This window comes from Lepidochelys kempii, chromosome 15, assembly GCF_965140265.1.
Source record: "Lepidochelys kempii isolate rLepKem1 chromosome 15, rLepKem1.hap2, whole genome shotgun sequence".
In the NCBI taxonomy this organism is placed as follows: domain Eukaryota; kingdom Metazoa; phylum Chordata; order Testudines; family Cheloniidae; genus Lepidochelys; species Lepidochelys kempii.
Window position 1 is genome coordinate 29051028 of NC_133270.1, and position 20594 is coordinate 29071621.

At 44.3% G+C, this 20594-nt stretch overlaps 1 protein-coding gene across 1 annotated transcript in view; it reads right to left on the bottom strand.

Moving 5' to 3' along the window:
• Positions 1-20594, bottom strand: part of CORO1C (coronin 1C) — an 81141-nt gene that overhangs the window by 38748 nt on the left and 21799 nt on the right. The window contains exon 2 of the mRNA XM_073313435.1: positions 10794-10993. Coding sequence (XP_073169536.1) covers positions 10794-10988 — 195 coding nt within the window. The 5' untranslated portion in view covers positions 10989-10993. The remainder of the gene's footprint in view (positions 1-10793; positions 10994-20594) is intronic.

Below are 20594 nucleotides of genomic sequence, written 5' to 3' on the forward strand. Positions count from 1 at the left end.
ACAGGTGTACATGGTACTTCAGGTATGTGCTCTGAAGTGCCTAAATCTAAGCTGATATACAGACAAAAGAGGAAGGGAAGAAGGGCTGCAGCAATGGACAGGAATGTTTCTCCCAAACAAATCCACTCTGATCAGTCTGAATGAGATGCAGAGCTTTAAAGCCATGTTATGATTGTGCCCCAGCAGATTTGGTATTAGTGCTCAAGGTACTCTGGAGAGTTTCAGGAGTGTCGTCAGCCTAGTGTAGTTTGCAGCAGAAACAAGGTTTATTTCATGCCTGCAGGGAGACTAGAAATGCAGCAGTGGGATGACTTCATTGTTTGTGCCATGTGCTCATAGCTGACCAGAAAAGGAGAGATAGATAAGGGTTGGTTACAATGGACTCTACAACTAAAATAGTTCTGAGGGATGCTTTGCACTGGAAAATGTATGCTAATCCCCAGAATCCTCCACAAAATTAGCTGTAGCGATCAGCTGCTCTCACATACGCTGGCTTTTTAAACAAGACAAACGGCTAGCTCCCTCTGCAGTGAACTGGGTGTTCAGCTTGGCTGTTCCAGTTCAGCTACCGAACATCTGATTGCTACTCCTGCATTCTGGAGAAAAACCCTGCACAACTTTCCAGAATTAAACCTCTCAGCTGTTTAAATTTGCACCCTTCCACATCCCACCAAAAGGGCTTCAACGGAGTTTAGAAACAAACTCACAAGAGGAAAAAGTGTTGTCCAGTGATGACAGCAGGGGTCAGGAGAGTTGAGTTCTAAAGCCCATTCTACTGCTACAAGGAGACCTTGAAAATTCTTTGAAGTGATCATTGAGTTTATCATCTAGAGTTTGGGCGGAAAAACATTCTTGGACTCAACATAGACCACTGGGCTTTCCCGTACATGGCAATACCATGTTGCCCAATCTGTCTGAGCTCTTAACTTGGCTGGAAGCACTATAGGAGAAAGTCATTCGAGCCACCCCATCTAGGTGACCATCAAGTGGTGTTCACATGCTCCAGTGAGAGCCATATCCAATCCAACTTGTCTACTAGGCCAGGCTGGACCAATATAGGGCTGTTAAAAAAGCAGACAAGGAGGGAGCGGGCTGAAAAAACAGGATATGTTTGGACAGATCACAAAAGTATCAAATTCTAACCAGTTCTGTAAAACTAGTTTTGCATCTGGATTTGCAGTTTGCTTATACCAGAAATTTTAAATGGCTGAAGCACTGGACCAGGATTTTCAAGATTTTACTGTCAACTTCAGCAGCATTCCCAGCATTGCTATAAATACGTATGAGAGAGGAGGGCAGAGACCGAGAAATCTGATCTGCAGGTGATAATTCCAGGTTGGGCAAGTATCCATGTATTGACTCTCAGCATGCCAGTCCCCCTTCATGCCAACATGCCCATAAACTGTCAGGAGCAGCTCCTTCAGACTACTTCCATTTGTTCCTCAGGCTTTAAGACTCTGAAGTAATCTAACATTGGTCGTTGCTTTCGACCTGACTGCTGCCTGAATGCAAGTGAGACAGTCTTGCAGAGTATTTTAAAGTTGCCCAAGTTTCTCCAATAAGTGGATGAAAAAGATGCAAATCTTTAATTCTGGTCTCTTCCCCCTAAAATACAAAGGTGCACAGCTAGACAGAGGTTTAATCAAAAATTAGGGAAGAACCTTCCCCTGGGCTTCAATCTCGCATGCCAAATTTTAACCTAAAAAAACCAGACATTTTCATGGATAAGTTTAAGTGTTGAGAGCCCCTCAATGGCAACAAAACTTATGTCCTTCCATCACCACTCCATCTAAACAGCTAGAAGGGTTCAGTGAATCTCGGCCAGAGCAGAAACACTTGATTCATTCTCACACTCTCACACACACACACACACACACACACACCCACCCCATGGCTGAATCTTGAGACACAGTAACATGTCACTGACAGATTATCAGCATTTCTTGGGTGTGCAAGCACCTTATACATGTTATTTGCAATAGCAGGTTCAGGGTTTCGGTGGAAATGCTGCCAGTTTAGAAACACAGTCATAAAGCGGCAAACACACAAAGGACAAATCTAACAAAAGGTTTTGCCAAATGGGTCTGAGTAAGCCCTCAGTCACATGCACAAACAACAGGCATCATCCCTCTCTCTCACAGACTTTACTCTACATGATTTCAGCTGTTGGCAGCCTTCTTAGGAGAGATCAGTTTAAGTAAAGAGGAGGAACCTTTTGCCACAGCTTTTTTTCAAAAAGGCAAGCTGCAAAGATTTTGTAAAGAGATATAAAAAATGTATCTCAAATTACTCTGGGGATGTGTGGACTTAACCGTTACAGTACACAGGTGTGTTAAATCCAGATATTTTCAAGTCACTTCCCCCAGTCTATCAGGGAATATAAGAGCTTTCCCCCTTTTACTAGGGCAGAGATCTGTCAGGATTAGGCAGGTATATCCCACACAGCCCAGTTCCTTCAACGATGGATGCTGCTCAGCTTCAATCCTCTGTACAAAGCTAAATAAGTACATTGCACTGCACAGAAAAGGAGGAGGCATGGCCTCTGCCCCAACGTGGGTAAGAGACAAGACCAAGTTCATCGTTCAAAGTTCAATGTTTTATTCAAAGCAGCTGATCACCACACAGCTGCTTAAAATATCCACTACAGATGGTGGTACCTATGAAAGACTGCCAAAAAACCCACAGCAGCAAGTCTCGGAGCCGGGTCAACTGACTTGGGCTCACAGGGCTCAAAATAGCGGTGTAGATGTTCCCACTCAGGCTGGAGCCCAGGCTCTGAGACCCATCCCCCAGGCCAGGTTTCAGAGCGCAGGGTAGAAACATCTACATGGCTATTTTTAGCCCCGCAGCCTGAGCCCCATGAGTCTGAGTCAGTTGATCCGGGGTCTGAGACTAGCTACCGGAGGGTTGCACATGTTGTTCGGTTTGGGGATTGTTTTTTGCAGTATAGATGTACCCTTAATGAGTTAGGGTCTTTGGTACAGTAATGACTCTGTGGTCTTATGCAATGAGCTGTGAAAGCACTCCTAACGAACACCCAGAAAATTGAACAGCAAGTTAACTAGACAAAATCCCAGCACCCCTCAATTCCATTCACATCAAAGATCTCAATTGGGTGTGAACAGGAGTGTTTCTTCCCCACTTGTCTGCCTTACTGGTTCTTAATTCCATGAATGACAACAAACTGTCCTGCCTTGCTACGCTGGAGAAGTAGCTGTAAATCGGGCCCAACAGTTCGTGCCTAGGAGCAAGCAGGAGCTGAAGTTACTGTATTTGCAGCATGCTCATTTCAGCAGAAGACTTGATGAAGCTCAATAGCGACCCCTTGCAGCAGATTAAGGATAAAAGTGGATTAGGTCAAAAATCTCCGATCCCATGGTGCTCGGGCCATACATGGATTTTGGATAGAGATATCTGGGCGACGACGATGCCTGGCTAGATTTCATGGAACAAAGATTAAAAATTAGAGATCAATTCATGGGGATCTTTAGTGACGTTTATCAGAGGTGTCCTCTCCTACACACCCAAAGTGATGTGTTGGGAAGAGAGGCAAAAGAAATGAATGACTAACTCTTAAAAGCAAGGAAGTTCCAAGGTTAAAGACACGGCAGCTACAACATGCTGCACTTTGTTTCTGCAGTCTGCATAGTGGTAAAACCTACAGTATCACATCTCAAGCATCTATGCAACGCAGTGGGAAACTAAGGCGTTTGGTTCCATAATTTCCTGGCTATGGCCAGTATAAAATCCGAGTCTTAGTATTATAGTATTATGTAGCTGAATGTGGGTAATTCCATTTGATACTTCTTTTTAAAGACCAAACTATGGTCTAAAACAGGCTGTCTCTCTCTCTCTAGCACGGGAAATGGTGAATTCCCTACATATGCATGCACCAAAAATTACAAGAAACTCAGACAAAGCATTTCAACAGCAAGCCAGAAAGGAAAGAATCAGCTGCACAAGTCTGACTACTAAACCAGCATCAGGATTTGTTTTGCTGGTAAAACAGCATGAATGGAGACAATCTGTAGGCCTCCGGCCTCCACGCATCTCCACCCACTCACGCAGTAGCTGCCAGAGGGGGCCTCATGACAATCTCCCCCCTCCCCCCAAAACTGGCAGCAAACTCAGGGCTTGCGTGGCTCAGAGACTAAATCACTAGGCACTTCACATCCAGCCAGCTGTTCTAAATAAAAATGGAAAGCGTGGTTTAAAATCTCTTTGCGTCGGTTACACTGTCACTCTGAACTGTGCTGGCAAAGAAACCCAGGCGGGGCACAGAGGGATTACACCAGCAGCCCAGCTCCCACTTGAGGCAGCACCACCATTCACCCCAAAAAGGCATCTGAAGAACAAACGTGGGGTTTTAAAACAACTCAGTGTAATTAGACTGCTAAGCAGAGCTTGCTGCAATTCCGGGCATCAGCCACATCCCTCCCTTCCTCAAAAGGGTAGGGAGAGCCAAGGATCCAGCAGGGATGTGTTAACAGTATTGATCTCCACTCATTTTTCCCAATCCCTGTCCATATTACATTTCAAGAGGCACTGCCAAGAGCTCTTCACGTGTGAAGACTCGCCTACGGACAGGCAGTGGGGCGGGAGGAGGTATTGTTTCATATTCTCTGTGTGTATATAAAGTCTGCTGCAGTTTCCACGGTATGCATCCGATGAAGTGAGCTGTAGCTCACGAAAGCTCATGCTCAAATAAATTGGTTAGTCTCTAAGGTGCCACAAGTACTCCTTTTCTTTCTACGGACAGCAGAAACTCACAAAAAAAAAACAAAAACAAAACAGGGCAGTCAATAACCCCTTTGGCAAGTGATCCGATCCAGGAACCTAAGAGTTAACTAGCCCATACACTTGTCTCTGGTACAGTACAGCCCCTATCCCACCATCCTCCAGTCCTAGCCCAACGTGGCCAATCAAAGCAAAGGGTGGAAATTATTCGGGATGTCTGACAGCCCAAAGAGCCGTGATGACCATATATGGTAAAAACCACTGTCAGGCGCCCTGCAGCGCTGCTGCTGTGAGACATATCAGTGAAATGCAGCAGCCAAGGCAGGGCCAAGGAGAAACACAAAGAAGAATAAGCCGCTCATCACTGGGGTGGGGTGGGGGAGGGAAGAGCCATTCATCTGCCAGGGCACAGGCAAAAATCACTCAGTATAATCAAAAATCACCCCCGGGGGGACACTGCGTGGGGCTCTGTGCCCGGACTTTGGGCTCAGTGAGACCATTTTTATTTAAAAATACGGCAAACACATTCGTTGGGAGCAAATATAAAAGCCATTTGCTTGCACCTTATGGTAATGAGACTAGAGCACGCTGGGACTGTGCCAGTCCGTGCCCTAATTATTCAGCACCTGGTGCCTCCTCCATCCCCTTGGCTCACCCCCGCCACCGTCCATTTCACATTTCCAGGTGCCACCACGGAGCAGACAGATTTACAGGAGCCACGAGCCAGAATCAAAAGGGCAGGCGGGCGCTGAGCACGCTTCACTAACAGTAGCGTTTTATTTCACTGCAGCGCCTGCCTTTCATCCCAAAGTGCTTCGCGAGCCACATGCAGGCAGACCCACTGAAAGGAAGCTGCCTCGGGAGCGGAGGACAGCAAGCAAAGCCTGCTGCACAACTGTGCGGGAGAAGGAATTTTTGGGCAACCCCTTCTCTTGCAAGTTCCGTGGTATCTTCGTACAGAGGGCCATGGCTTTTAAAGTCTGTGCATGGTACTTAGTTGTTCCTCCCCGGAAGGATGAAGGGCTGGCCCTGCTGGGATTTGAATAGGTGGTTTCAGGAAGTCTAGATGTATTTAAAATCATTAAGTCATCCCCCCATGCTGCTAAAACAGTTCAAGAGGATGCATCTATCTCCCACCTACGGCACAAGACATGCTATTGGTATTGCCTAACCAGCCGGGACCTTAAGACTAGTGGGAGAATACGATGTAGCCTCCACGAGGAAGGGTGGGAGGCAGTTCAAATCTCTGTGTGTCCCCAGTGCGACACTTTCACTTCGAACCCAAGAGCAACCATGAAACAGGTTTGGTTGGAAAGCTCCTAAGACTTCTTTAGAAAGGTGTCCTGTGTGAAGATGATTCAAGTTCTGGGTGGGGACTGGCCACCAATGGCATTAGGGCTCAGCTCCTGAGTGTCTCCCTACAGGAAGTTCCCACAGAAGGGGCCAAAAACAACTTCTGAAGTTCTACAGAAGCAGGTGAGGAATCCATCCTGGCCATCACAGAGGACTCTAGACAAGGGATGAGAGTGTGGGGGAGTCATGCAGGGATGGAGATGTATACTTGATCAGGGAGCCCCTCATATGGCAGCATGTAGACAGCCTAGAGGATCTGGTTCACTGATCCTCCCATTCCCCCCACAGTGAAAGGCATGTCACTATTCCATGTAGGCTACTTCAACTATTGACCCTTCTTCATGCTCCCACTTGTGGTCTGGCTAGGTGCTAGGATCTGGTTTTGGCCCTGAATGCATTAAATGTGCACCACGCAAACAAAACTGCTGCAAGTCAAGCATCTGATAGGATACTCTGCTTGCAGAGTATCAATTATAAAGGTTTTAAACTCATAAGCAATTTTAGATTTGTTTACCGAAGTGCTTTAACCAAAAAATTTGAGAGTGTAGTGTATTTAGGTAATTAATTTGTATATATTCCACACACAGCTTTGCACATCTCCTTCACATGCAAAGAACAGCAGAAAAATCTCTGAAGAACTTGCCAAACCAGTGACACGATCCTAGAGAGCTGCAGGGCAGGCATTTTGGTTTAGCTGTGCTGGTGGTGATCTTCAAACACATATACAATCCACTCCAGAAAACTCTCTCTCATGGTGACAGAATAACTAAGGGTATCAGAGCTGAACTGGGAGTTTGAACATATTGTTTTCGGCGGACCCATTCTCAACCCCCGACTGGGCAAGAACGCATTGAAGCCAGGTAGAAAGACCACCATACTGGCTGCAGCCATCATGCTCCAGAGTTTAGAGAGGCTGGTGTAAGCAGAAGGGTCCCCTTTGAATGTAGAAGGCTGCAAATATGCTGAATCTGAGCCTCTGGGTGCTTTCCGAATTGTGTTGGCGTAGCTGTTCTCTCCCAGCATGGCCTAGATGAGTCAGCTTGGCATCAGCAATGTGGGCCTTCTATACACAAGAAGATGGGGGAGGCATGTTTGCTCCAAGCTAGTCAGATGTTTCACAGGTGCTGGGGCTCAAAACTTGTTTGCTCCTGAACCAGTCAGGCTTCCGCAGAGTCAGAGAAAAACAATGTTCCATGGCAGAAGCCACAAATCAAAGATTGTTTTTTTACACAAGCTTTGCTTATCAACTGACAGCAACAACAAGTAGAGATGCTGGGAAGAAGAAATAAATGTTTCACTTCCTTTTAAAAGGAGGGGTATTCTAGGGCATGACAGATGCCTTGATAAAAAAAGGCCTTGATAATGTTTAACAATTGATAAATCAGCCATCACCTCAACATTTACCATTCTTTAACCTTTGCACTTTAAATTATGTCAAATGTCCATGTAAGACTGTGGACAGCCACTTGAATAGAACCAAAAACTGTTAACACAAAAAACTTTATTGAAAACGTAAAGGAAAAGACAAATTTGAGAAAATAAGCTGTTTACTTTCAAGATTATACAGACCTTTTGTAACATGAGTTTGCTCTAACCCTGCATAATAGGTTAAGCCACATTAAAAGTACTTTGCAGAGACCCACACGCTAAGTGGGGAATTTGATAGTTACGTTGCAATTAAGCGGAGAAGGAGGTTCTCTCCCTACTGACTCTGGCAGCTCCCTGGTCTCTCAGGATTGCACAGAGTGTAGTTTTCTGGAAATCATCAAAAAACAAAAAATTTAAATCAGTCCTTTTGAAAGTGAACATGACGGCAAGGATGTTAGTGGAAGCCATTTGCGGACAGCTCAGTGAAAACTTCTGCTCAGTGAATGGTGGCAATCAGAAAATAAAACGCTCTGATGTTTAAGGAATGGAAGAGAATAGTAAAAATATTATAATGTGAATATATAAATCAATGGTATGAGAGACACTTCATGTGAACACTGTGCTTAATTCTGGTCACCCTATCTCAAAAGATATAGCTGAAGTAGGAGTGCTCCAGTGACGGGCAATAAAAAGATTCGAAGCCAGAACAGACTTTGATAAGAAAAGACTGAAGACACTGGAAGTGTTTAGCTGAGACAGGAGAAGTGCAAGAGCAGTCATGATGAAAGGAATATAAAATAATGAGTTACAAACAAGTAAAAAACAACACTCCTAAAACAAGAACAAGGGAACATGCCATGAAATTGAAAGAAATTTTGACGCGTAAGGAAATACTTATGCAACACAATTAACTTATGGAACACACTGCCTCAAGATATCACTGAGCGTAGTGTGTGGGGGGGGTGACCCTGAAAAGTTTGGGGACCACTGGCCTAGTGGCGCTTATATATCACTGCTTGGGTTAGGAAGATACTTCTTGCCTGGTATGTCTTTCCCCAGTCAAGCAGAGGAATACACCAGGTTCAGTTAAGTGTCAGATGGGATACTTGACTAGATGGACCACTTGTCTGAGCTGGTAAGACCAGGCCTATGCTCCCAACTAATGTTTCCATGAAGCCAGAGTTACAGTTTTGGAGAGGTTTCAGAGTAGCAGCCGTGTTAGTCTGTATTCGCAAAAAGAAAAGGAGTACCTGTGGCACCTTAGAGACTAACAAATTTATTTGAGCATAAGCTTTCATGAGCTACAGCTCACTTAGAGATCCCACATACACACTTTTGCAGACTGGGCTATTCTTTTTTCTGTTTCCCCCCAATCATCCTGGACCAATGTATTCTCTTGTTTTGTCATAATCTTAGCCCTCTTCCAAAATGACAGTCCTCTTTTGAAGAGAAACTAGTGCTGTGAAACAAGAGTCAATGGTGATGTATTCAGGGTTTTAGGGTTTGTTTGTTTTTTTTTAAATAGATAGCACATGAAGTGATCAAGCTGATAATTTCAGTTACAAATCCTTTAAATGAGTTTATGAAAGACTTACCAACTGACTGTGATAAAAGTCAATCAAAAGGGGAGCTTTGAATAATTCTTTCCAGCACAGAAAACAAAGGTATTTTGTGACCCACTGCAGAGATAGCCTCAGTCCTTACACACAATCACCCCAAGGTATGTCTACACTACAGCCTATGTCGGCAAAACTTATGTCACTCAGAGGGGTAAATATTCCACCCCGCTGAGCGGCATAAGTTACACGAATAAATGCTTGTGTGTACAGTCCTATGTTGGTGGGAGAGCTGCTTCTGCCGCTCGCGGAGGTGCTTTTCATGCCAATGGGAGAGCTCTCTCCCGTCGGCATAGAGCGTCTTCACCGGACGCGCTGCAGCAGCAGAGCTGCAGCACTTTACATATAGACATACCCTTATTTTCATTTGATATATCCACGAGACACCACCCTACTGCTTTATACATTCTCATGCCATAGTTGCAAAGGCTGTCATGAAGCCTCCCAGCACTGATCTCTTCCAACCGTCTCTCCCCACGGCCTTCCATCTAAGCACTTATCCTGCATTCTGTATTTGCCTTTGGGACAATAGGTTTTGTAAAGTGAGTGCATATATTTATGAGGTTACAGAAATAAGTCTAATGAAGAAGTAGGGAACCAGAGGTGGTCGTATAATACAGCTTCCCTGTATGGTAATTTATCAGTTATAGCTGCCTCTTGCTTGTACAGAATCTTAAAATATCTCTGTCAGAGATATGTGGAATGTCTCCCCCCATCATACTCCAGCTGCTGAAGATAACAGGGCTCTCGCCGAAGTGCAGTAGCAGTCTGCACAGGGAATCATTCATGTGATCTCAGAGAATGGCTGGAGATGTGGCAGGAGCGGTTATCTCACTTGGGTTATTCTGGTATTATACCAGCACTGAACAAGTAGAGCCTAGAGTGAAAGACTACCCTAAAGAGCCAAACAGTAGCTTGAACAGGAGGTGGTCATCTGATTCTTCGGGTACATCTATACATGGATTTAAAAACAGAAACAGCGACTAGCCTGGGTCAACTGATTTGGGCTCGCAACGCTCGGGCTCTGGACTGAACAAATGTTATGTAGATGTTCAGGCTCGGGCTGGAACCTGAGCTGTGGAACCCTGCAAGGGTGAAAGGTCCCAGAGCTTGAGCTCCAGCCCAAGTCTGATTGCCTACAAAGCAATTTTTATCCCCGCAGCCCAACTCACCTCACCCGGGCCAGCCATGGCCATGCTGCAGGTCTTTTATGCCTGTGCAGACATATACTCAAAGACCTCATGGCAACAGGGTCTTTGAAGACTGAAAAAGGAGGCTGATTCTTATACTTTATTTTGCCACCTAGCTGTTGCTTGTCAAATGCAGAAAGTAATGAATGCAATGCTGCACTGAGACCTAGGAGATACCTGGGTATCTTAGAAAGCTAAATTCCTGATGGTAAAAGGATGGACCATCACTATAGTAAACAGAATTTCTTTGTGGTAGCACATCATTCCAATCATGCGCTTTTTTCATACAGAGCTGGTCCAACTTAGTCAAGCAAACCATTTTTATTTACTGCGTTTCATTTAAAGGAAGCATTGGAATGATTACCGAGGCACGCACGGCTCCATCTAATGGCATCAGAAACTGGCGTTTGTCATTCCAAAAACCAGCTCTGAAGGAAGACCTCCCAGGCTCAGTCTGGTTCACAAAGAGGGTTGAGATGATAGCGTCGCTCTGCAGAGGCAGTAACGAGAAACTTTCAAAAGCACCCACCTTGTGCAAGGGCAGCACCAGGAACGCTCCACCGCCGCCAGCCTCTACGATTATTGCGACAAATCTGGGGTTCGCTGCGCAAAAGGAACTATCCCAGGTAACGCGGGAAACCCGGATGTCGTCGTAACACTGCTCATTTTTCACTGCTTGCCCAAACACATGCCGAAACTTGCTCTGTCGCACCACTCGCCTCATTGCGTCTGCGGAGAAAGAGAACAGGAGTTTCGGAAAAACTTGGCCAGTTAAGTGCGTGTTGCCCTGGTCTGGTTTTCTAGAACCCACCTGCCTGCATGCGCTAGCGAACTCCAAGGGTCAGACAAGTACCCGGTATTGCAGGAGATGCAGCAGCTTCCATTCATTACTCCTACGCATACAGATGCCCAGTTTCAGATCCTGACCACTCTACAGTTCAAATAGCGCTCGTAACAGCTGGTTTTAAAGGCTAAGTTCTATTTTTTTTTTAAATAAGACTTCAGAATTACACTGACTTGTACCAAGCATAACAGAATTAGATTTTTTTAAACCAATATTGTATTTTACAACAAAAATGGTAAGACTAATTTTCCACAAAGAATGGCATTTTCCCTATTGTGATTTTTTTTTCCTTTTATTCCAGTAAAAAAAGCACCCAACTCAATGGATTTTTAAGGTAAGTTTCTACATAATTAAAAATCATTTGGGGGCACGGGATGAGAAATGTATTTTGTTTTTTGATTACTTTATTTACTTTCCAGGAGATGTAGATAAAACTCTCAGAAACAGGTACTTCTGTGAAATGGTTTCACAAGCTAGCTAGCTTACTTTATACTAACTCAAAAATCTCATTGAAAATAAATTTCTTTCCTAAGCAGGGAGAAGGGAAGCAAGCTAATGACTTGAATTAACTACTCTGAAATCTTGAATTAACTTTGTTAGCTTGTTTGCATTGCTCCTCCTCTGCCTAAGAAACTAATTGTCTTGAGTTAGAATAGAGGGAAGTCGACTGGCATGGAAAATTCCAGCCCCCTGCCTCTGCATAGACCGCAGGGGGGTAACACTCCATAGGAACACTGGGTCTCAAGGGGAGTGAGTGGCAGTATATTTTCCATTAGCATCTCCAGCTTCCAGATTGATCCCTTCTGAAACTTACCAAAAAACATCAAAGGAGTCCTCCCATCGTAGGAGATTTTCTCCTCCACAATTTATCAGTTCATAGGTACGTGAGGAACCTCCACGTACCTTCTTGCCTTTAGAGATGTGAAAAGGACTTCTGCAATGCCCAATCTCTGAGCAACAGAAATCAGAGTCTTGCTCTAAGTTTGCCTCTCCATAAGTCCATGGTTACACACCAGGATTGGGAAAATGCTGCTCCAGTTCACAAAGCTACTTGTTAAGGAAATACTGGTTCTGATTATTCCTGCAGTGAAGTGGTAAACTGAAATGCTTTTTCACACCACACAGTGGGTGTACTTATGTGTGCATAGTCTGCCTGCAAGCAAAAATTGTGAAAGGTTACTCAAAACACATCCCATTTTTACTTCCAGAACTCTGCACGCAAGTACACTGCAAGACAGGCTTAAGAACTGCTTATTTGTAAAAAGTCTGGGAGCTAAAAAGTTAATGGTCTGTACATCTGGAGTAAAGCTCTCACCAGAATTGGCCAAGTAGTTGTACAATTAAAAGAAAATTTATATCACTCTTAATAGAAAACTCAATTACTCAGTGAAGTACCTCAAGTTTCCACATAAATATGAGAAATTCTCTGCAATTTGTCTCTTTCCTGCAAAATCCCCATGCCTGGGATGACAACGTCAAACACTGAGCACCAGAACTCTGAGCAGGACATCTGCACAGCAGACTTGCCCCAAATCTAAAAATCTACAGATTAAGCAGACCATACATTTAAAGTGAAATGGTAGCGTTGGTTAAATCTGCTGGACTGACAGCACTGGAGAACGAAGCCACTGGTTCACAGAGACATACCCCATGCAGCAAAGCCAAAGCAGCGAGCAGAAGCTTCTACTAAATGCCACACATTGCCAGAATAAGGCAGGAGCTCGCCTCCATGCCCAGGCACTCATGGGTTTCCTTTCAGATATGGATAATACATGTCCCAGTAACAGTGGTGATTTCTGCAATGTGGATCTCCGTCTATCTAGGAATAGGATAGAAACCACCAACGGCTTTCACACAGGCCAAACAGCTGTCGGATGGTAATGACTTGCAGCCACTGATGACCTTAACTGAGTTCAGACCAGCGACCTAGAGGCAAAAACCTCTCGAAATTATTCCAAGTCTCTTGACCTATCCAGTCCAGACTTTTTTTTTTTAAAAAAAAGTATTTCTCATTAGTATTAGTTTTATTGTACTAGCATCAAGCAGCTATTCAATCTATCAAGAACATAATGAAATTGCCCAAATAGTTAGCCTTGCCCTCACTCTGAAGAAAACTAAGGATGACCAGACAGATTTACAGCTCAGCTTCCTAGAGTCTCTTCTCCATCAGATAACATAACCCAAACCACTAGATCGTGGATAGATTCACCTATTTTCAGGTCTCTCCAATTCAGCCAGGAAACCTAAGTGATTGTTTAAGACAGCACACAATCTACAGGAGGGGGAGGGCTATTTTCATCAGAGCTTCACTAAATTTCCCACAATAAATTAGCTGGTTTTGAACGACAGAAGTGCCACAATTAGCACTTTATTACAAATGCCTGTAGCTTAAAAGAAAAGCAGCTGTTTTAAAAATAAAATTTTGTGAACTGGTGAATTTGAGATCTAGAGAAAGGCAGCACTGCAGAAAAAGTAAGGATGGTACTATTAGATGGGGTTATGCCTCCTCAACACTTACGAAGTGAATAACTGAAAATTAACAAGCTAATATCCAAACGTTTGTTAAAACATGCAGTATGTGTAGCAAAAAGTCTAAGAAGGGGCCTTATCCCAAGCTCCACACACCTCTGACATAAGTTGTGCAATCAGAATGAAAAACCCAAGTGACCCACAAACACGAATAACTTTTTTACACACACAAGCCATAGCAGCACCATGACAGAAAACGTTCAGATCTGTGCAGCAGCCGCAATGGAACCGCTGAAGCCTGACATATAGAATAGTTTTCATCCAGCAGGAGTCCAGAGCACATTAGAAACAAACTAATATACGAACTGGCAGATATTCCATCCCCTATCACTGAAACACACTCATCTGTGCGATGAAATACCACAGCTACTCTGCTAACAATGCTGCAGTTTTTTCAGAGAGGAAGGGAAAAGCAAGCTGTCCCAAGCTGAATTGGCAGGGGGAGATACGCTAAATAGACCTGTATGTAATAATTTAAGGTTGGATTCTGCCAAGACAACAGGAAGGCAAGCCTACTGTTTGAGAAGTGGCATGGGAATTTTAATGACCCCAAACAGGAAGGAGTGTTCAGAGCAGGTGACTGAGTCAGGAGACCCTGGTTCCATTCCCAGTTTTGCCACAGACTCACTGTGTGATCTCAAGCAAATCACTTATACCGTCTGTGCCAAAACGCACCTGTCGTAAGCATTTCCAGCTGCTGGAATGAATGCCCCCAGGAAGGGCCAAGGATTGTACAAGTAAGTTGTCTGGGTCTCAGTTAAGATGATGAGTCATGTAAAAAATTCAGTATCTCACCTAACTAGTAATTCACATTATTAAATCTTTTAGATCTGATCAACAGCACTTCTAAAAAGACCCTTATCTGGTACTGTGGTAGAGCCTTAGTCATGGCCCAGAACTCCACTGTGCTAGGAGCTGTACAAACATAGGGCGTTTCAGTACAAAAAGTTACCTTTAGGAGGCCATGTCATCATTCCAATCAGCAGTTAATTGCACAATGCCAGCAACTTGGAGAGATGCACAATTAAGACACCTGCTTTTACCCTGGCTTATTTATGTTACACCTTAAAAACAGACAATACCTCAAAATAGGTAGAATGTTCAAACAAGAGTATTACTGCCCCCAAAATCTTCTTCTCCAAACATGAGAGCTCAATATCTTCATTTCTTTTTTCCCTTTGCTATTATTCAACACTTAAACTGACCCTGACTTGCTGTAAAACATTCTGGTATACAATTTATATGAAAGATATGATAAGTATTGCTAATTCTCACAATTTTACAGTAAGTCTCTCAATGTGTATTTTTAAGCCTCAGCTCCTGGAGTCCTGTGATTATGTTACGATTACAGCTTTCCAATTACCCCTGCCCCCAGACTTTCTAACCCTCATGATTGCACAGAAAAGCCTCAAAACATGAATTCTAGGGACTCAGAAACCAGAAGGTAACTATAAAACTCCCCAGATTTATTTTTATAAGTATCATTGTTTTTAAGCCAATCTCATGATTTTGAAATGCTTGGGGTTGGCAATACTGCAGCTTTCCAGATTTTTATAACCCTCTGCTCTAATTTTGATGAAACTTTCTTCTCTCAACAGTCACTCGCTTCACATCTTGCCAGGACACACAGGTATTGCACTTAGGAATTAGCCAAACCCATTGATGGGGAGAAGATAGAGGGTTGCTCTCAAACACCATGTGTTGCAATAACTAGACCCAACCGGAACTGTGCACACTCAGCTCAACTATTTCTCACCAGATAACACATCTCACAGGTACAATGCTCTGCAGCAAAGTTTTACTTGCTCATTTACCTGGGGTGAGTAATTTCTTCTGATGAGCAACTAAAATATTAGTCATCCAGGTAAGACAGGCGAGCAGGGCAGGCTTTGTATATGTTTTCAGGAAGACACTGCAATACTGTTCATTGTTTAGCATTCTTCCCACTCCACGGTGGGTCAAAACATTAAAAATCTTGTTTTAGAAAAGTAAAGCCAGTACTTAAAATCTATGTTCCTGCAAGTAACCCCAAATTGCCCAATCTCAGCACACCATATACAGGAATTTTTCAATTTGTTGTCTTTAATACTGGGAACAGGGACATGCTAGTAAAATGTAAGATTTACTGTGTATACAGCTTGCACAAAAATTTCACCTGGTTCACAAGGAGACCCCACCAAAAAAAGTCAAGTTCTCCAGCTTACAAATCTGATGCCCTTAATTCTACTATTCTTCCCTGACCAACTGCTGAAAAATTCCCTTCTCCCCAGTCCCCAGGGTGAATTTCCCTCATTTTAGTCATCTTTAGAAGTTAGCCTCATTTAAGATCTTTCTGCTCAAGAAGCACACCTTTGCCACCCTTTCCCTCAATCCAAAATGCCCTGTTCTCAATGGGAACCTCTCTATGATGAGCCTACGCTGAACAGGCTCCCTTTGCTATGGAAATGAGGGCTTAGTGAGTGATTCTCAGCTTTGGATCACAGCCATTTCGATCTGGTTCTTTTCCAGGGGGGGGCGCGGGGCGCGGAGGGGAGCTGAGAGACATGCAGGCTCTAGTTATAAAGAGCAGTGACTATGGATCCTTCAATGCACCAAGGAAAGCGATCAGGTAAAAAATATAAGTAGGGTTAGCTTGGTCCTGGAAAGCCAATGAAGAGCTCTCTTTCCCTGCAGTTCCAGCCTGAAGAGGGTTTAGTATCCTAATTAATTTCCCAATAGTCAAGTGCAGCAAAGGATCCCCTCCCCCACCATCTAAAAAATGACAGCTGAAGCCTGACTGCCACTGGTTCTCTTCCCAGGGTTAGTTCAGAGTCAAACAAGGCAGACTGCAGGAACAGAAGGCAACCCTTAGGGAAAAAAGTTACTCTGTCTAGCAAAGTGGATAGGCTTTTCACCTCTGCAATTATTAGATAAACCCTGATGTGCACCTTTTAAAAGGTGGCACCTAATCGCCATTTTAAAAGATGATTCAGCCCTTTATTAAATAAGCAAAACATAGTAGGACCTGGCTAATTCAGGCTAACGACCAGGGAGCCTGGGTGAATTACTTAGGCAGGGTAGCACATCATGAAATGTCCTTTGTTCACTCGCTTGGCTAACTGCAGTTTTACCTACCAACGCTATTTCAGTAAGGATATTGTAGCGTCTCCTAAGAGCGTCTCTGACGTCAGAGACGACTCATTACAGCACTGTTCATTTTAAATCTTTGCTGAGAAGTGGGGAGAGGATATCAGGGCATGTGTGCTAAATATTGGATATTTGTCTCAGCAAAGTATACAAATTAGGAGGGTTAAAGACACCACTCCTACTTGGAAGTGTTTTAATATTGCTAGCGTTACAACCCTCAGCAAAATGAAAATGGAAGCTTTATATACCCTTCCAAGAGGGTATCGATGGAAGTGCTGACAGACCTCTAGCTATACATGGAGCTCCCATTCAATGCTTTATAATGCAGAGCGTCTTACAACTCATGTTGTACGGGGCGCATCTGGATAAACACCCTTCAGCTTTCTAATGCGGAGAGACTTGTGGCCAAACTCTACCTTTGGCTACATCCATCCAAACCTGACTGATTGCAGAAGCCATTGTACAGGCCCAGAGTACGAGGCATAGAATCTGGCACCTTGCAACAGTGTTCAAGTGGACCTTAGAAATCAATTGGATGTTTAAGAACAGGTCAGATGAACACCTGCCAGGAACGGTCTAGGTATACCTGGTCCTGCCTCAGCATGGCAGGGCTGAACTAGGGGAACTCTCAAGGCCTTTCCAGCCTCAGACCTACATTTCTAAGATTCTAGGAGTTGACACTGCACGCCTGCACAGTACCATTCATTCAATTTCCTTCTGATCTTCCATCATGAAGAGTCACAAAAAGTACCCTGGATTTGCCCATCATCCTGTTTATAAAGGACTTATCTGTCTAAAAAGTCCAGATATAGTTCTGTGGGTTGCAGGGTTTTCAGCCTGCTTATGTGAGAGGAAACACATCCTGCTAGGGAACAGCTTACAGGAAAACCCCCTGCGAATGACAAAATCCTGTTCAACCCACATGGATGTGATCCTTTGGGAGGGCCAGACACTCAAAAGAAATGGCTGGTTTAAAACATTAATTCAGCCAGAGGCCATTTTCAGTAAAACCAATTTACACGCCAACCTTACGGAAAGAGCTTCTTTGCAGAATCTCCTTATAAAAAGTTGGTACCTTTGATGTGAAAGGAGGGTGTTTTTCCTTCCAGGCAAGATTCCCAGAAAGATAAGGAAAACTACATATTTTATGGTAGCCCCCCACAAAGGCTTCGTTCAGGACTGGAACTCTGTTGTGCTGGAAACTGCAGAGAGCTAGATGTGGTCTTTGACCCAAACAGTTTACAATCTAGCAATGAGCAACATATGAACAGTGGAAGTGGTGAGATAATCAAATATGTTATAAGCACGGCTGGCAGCACTGCTTACTACTCAGGGTGCCCAATACAGTCCCTTATAAGGCCCTGTTTTCAGTTGCTTACAACTTTGCCGGATTTTAACCATTCAATCTGAAGTTTTTCCAGCCTAGGTGTCTGCCTCAGGCTGAATTTGTTCGGACAACTTCAGCCAAAATGGTTCAGCCATTTCCAAGAATGAGGCTAGGGAAAGATAGGTCCTGTCCATGTTAACCGCCTCCCCCCCCCACCCCCACCCCCCGGCTTTAGAGCATGGATATAAAATCTGGCAAGAGGGGTAGGGCGGTCTGTGTGTCATGGATACGTCTTTTGTTATTCCCATGAAAATCCACCCACATTTGGCCAAGTTATAAGCCTTTGAAAAACTGTACTTTGCACATGCTCAGTAGAGACTCACTAGACCATAGATAAAATCTCTGAAGATTCCATCTGTACTAAGCATTTTTCAGCCCGGGGCTCCAGTGAGCTGAGCAGGACTCTCCCTGCAATGACAGGCCCAGGCAGTAAGATCAGAGTGCCTGTCTCTCCTGGACTCTCAATGGAGGATGCTGTAGAATTGATATGCAGACACAAAATATGGGGTTGGGGTTTTTTTTGGGGGGTGAGGGGGGCTGAGCGGTGATGTGGGGGAAAAATGGGACTGGCTGGGCAAGAAGACTAGGGCTGGGAACCAGTGGGATGGGGGAGGAGATCTGATAAGCAGCCAGAGTGCAAGGGGACAACTGGTGCTGGTAGGGCAAAGAGACTGGCACAAGGAGCCAGAGAAGGGGTGTGGAAGGCTGGAACTGAATGAAGCAGCCTGGGAAGGGAGACAGAGTCAGTGGAGACGGGGAACATGTGCGGTGGGCTGACAAGAGGCCAGTTGGGGACTGGGGGGGTGGGAGGGGAGGGTGTAGAAAAAAAAAATCAGACAAGGAGCTGTTCGGGGGTTAGAAGACAACTGGAACAAGCTAGGAAAAGAGGCTAGGGACAAGAGGGGAAGCTAGTAATGGCTGGGCAAGGAGATTGGGACTGGGAAGAGACACTTAAGGAGTGGAGACAGACTGGCTAGATACGAATGGAACCAGGATGAGGAGCCAGGGTGGGGAACAAACAGAACTGGGAGGAGGACAGGTCAGTGGGAAGGGAGCAGAAGGAGTAAAGTTAGGTGGAGAGGAGGGGTACAAGCGAAAAAGGCTGTGTCCATGAGAGTACAGAGCCTGGAATGGAACCCAAGATTCCAGAGTCTCACCATTCCACTGCTGTCAGCAAACAACTGTGAAACTCGCTGGCAAAGTGTGCGTCTCATCTTCTCCTAGTGCTGGTCCTCACAGAGGATGACAACCTACTACTACTATCAATTACTCCACGAGCTCAAGTGGCGGAAGTCTGTGAGGTTCAAACCCTGCTGATGAACCACATGGGTGTCAATATGATGTCACATGATGGAATTTGTTTTTTTCATTTACATTTTTAAAAAAACCTAGGAAAGGTTGCACAAGAAGCCTTAATTGTAGCATTTCCTAACTTGAATGCTTGACTTTGCAACCTCCAAAATGCTCTTTTAACATTGTGTGCACATGCATGCGTGTGATACCTTGTGTGCGCCCACATGTTTGCACGCGCATGCACACACCACTTTTTATATTTTTAATTACAAAGAATTATTGATTTTCTGTAACTGCTCCGCAGCCACCTGCCCCAACCACCTCTCTGACTAGCCATGTAGCCCTGGATGATTTCTTGGGGATAGTCCAGCAGAAGAGGGCTTTGAGAAGGCATCTGGAGATGGTAACAGCCTCACAAGATCAGTTCTGGGAGGGCATCTGATGCCTAACAGTCAGCTTGGGAGAAAGTGCACAAATGTTCATGGGAGGGGTAGACAAGCAGGTCTATGGTTGACAAGCAGTCATGAGGTTGGCATAACTGATGGAACCTTAACAAAAAGAGGGGACACTGGAAAGAGCGAAATCCTGAATGAACACAATAGAATAAATCCCGGGAGCTCAATGCCACAGGATATTAAAGCAAGCAGTTTACTCTAGAAAAAGTTAAGAACTGCATCTGCAGTTAGACTAGGAACACTGTAAGTAACAAGAGATTGCAATCGTCATGCTTCAAGGCCATGCTTCAAGATCACCATCTAGGTCAGAAGACATTCACCCACATGGTGTCATTGTGTACAGTTAAGTTGATCATAAAGGGACTGAAGGACTCGCCACTTGCCACAGCAACATCTCACAAAGGCCACTCAATCAGTGATGCCAAGTCTCCATTTTATCAAGCCTTGTGATTCCCTAAAGCCTCAGCTCCTGCGGTCATGGGAATACATGAGAATCTCAGATTTCATTTTAAAAAGCAGACAGCTTTTAGCCCACGGCAGTTGTGGAGGAAAGCTTGAAAACAGACTCTAAAGCCAATAAGAAGAGCCCAAAATTATGATGTTTTTTCTTTCTTAAATTACACAATTTCTTGGGGCTTGACTCATGATTTTTGAATGCTGAGGGTTGGCAAAACAGCCACTATCAGAGACTGAGAA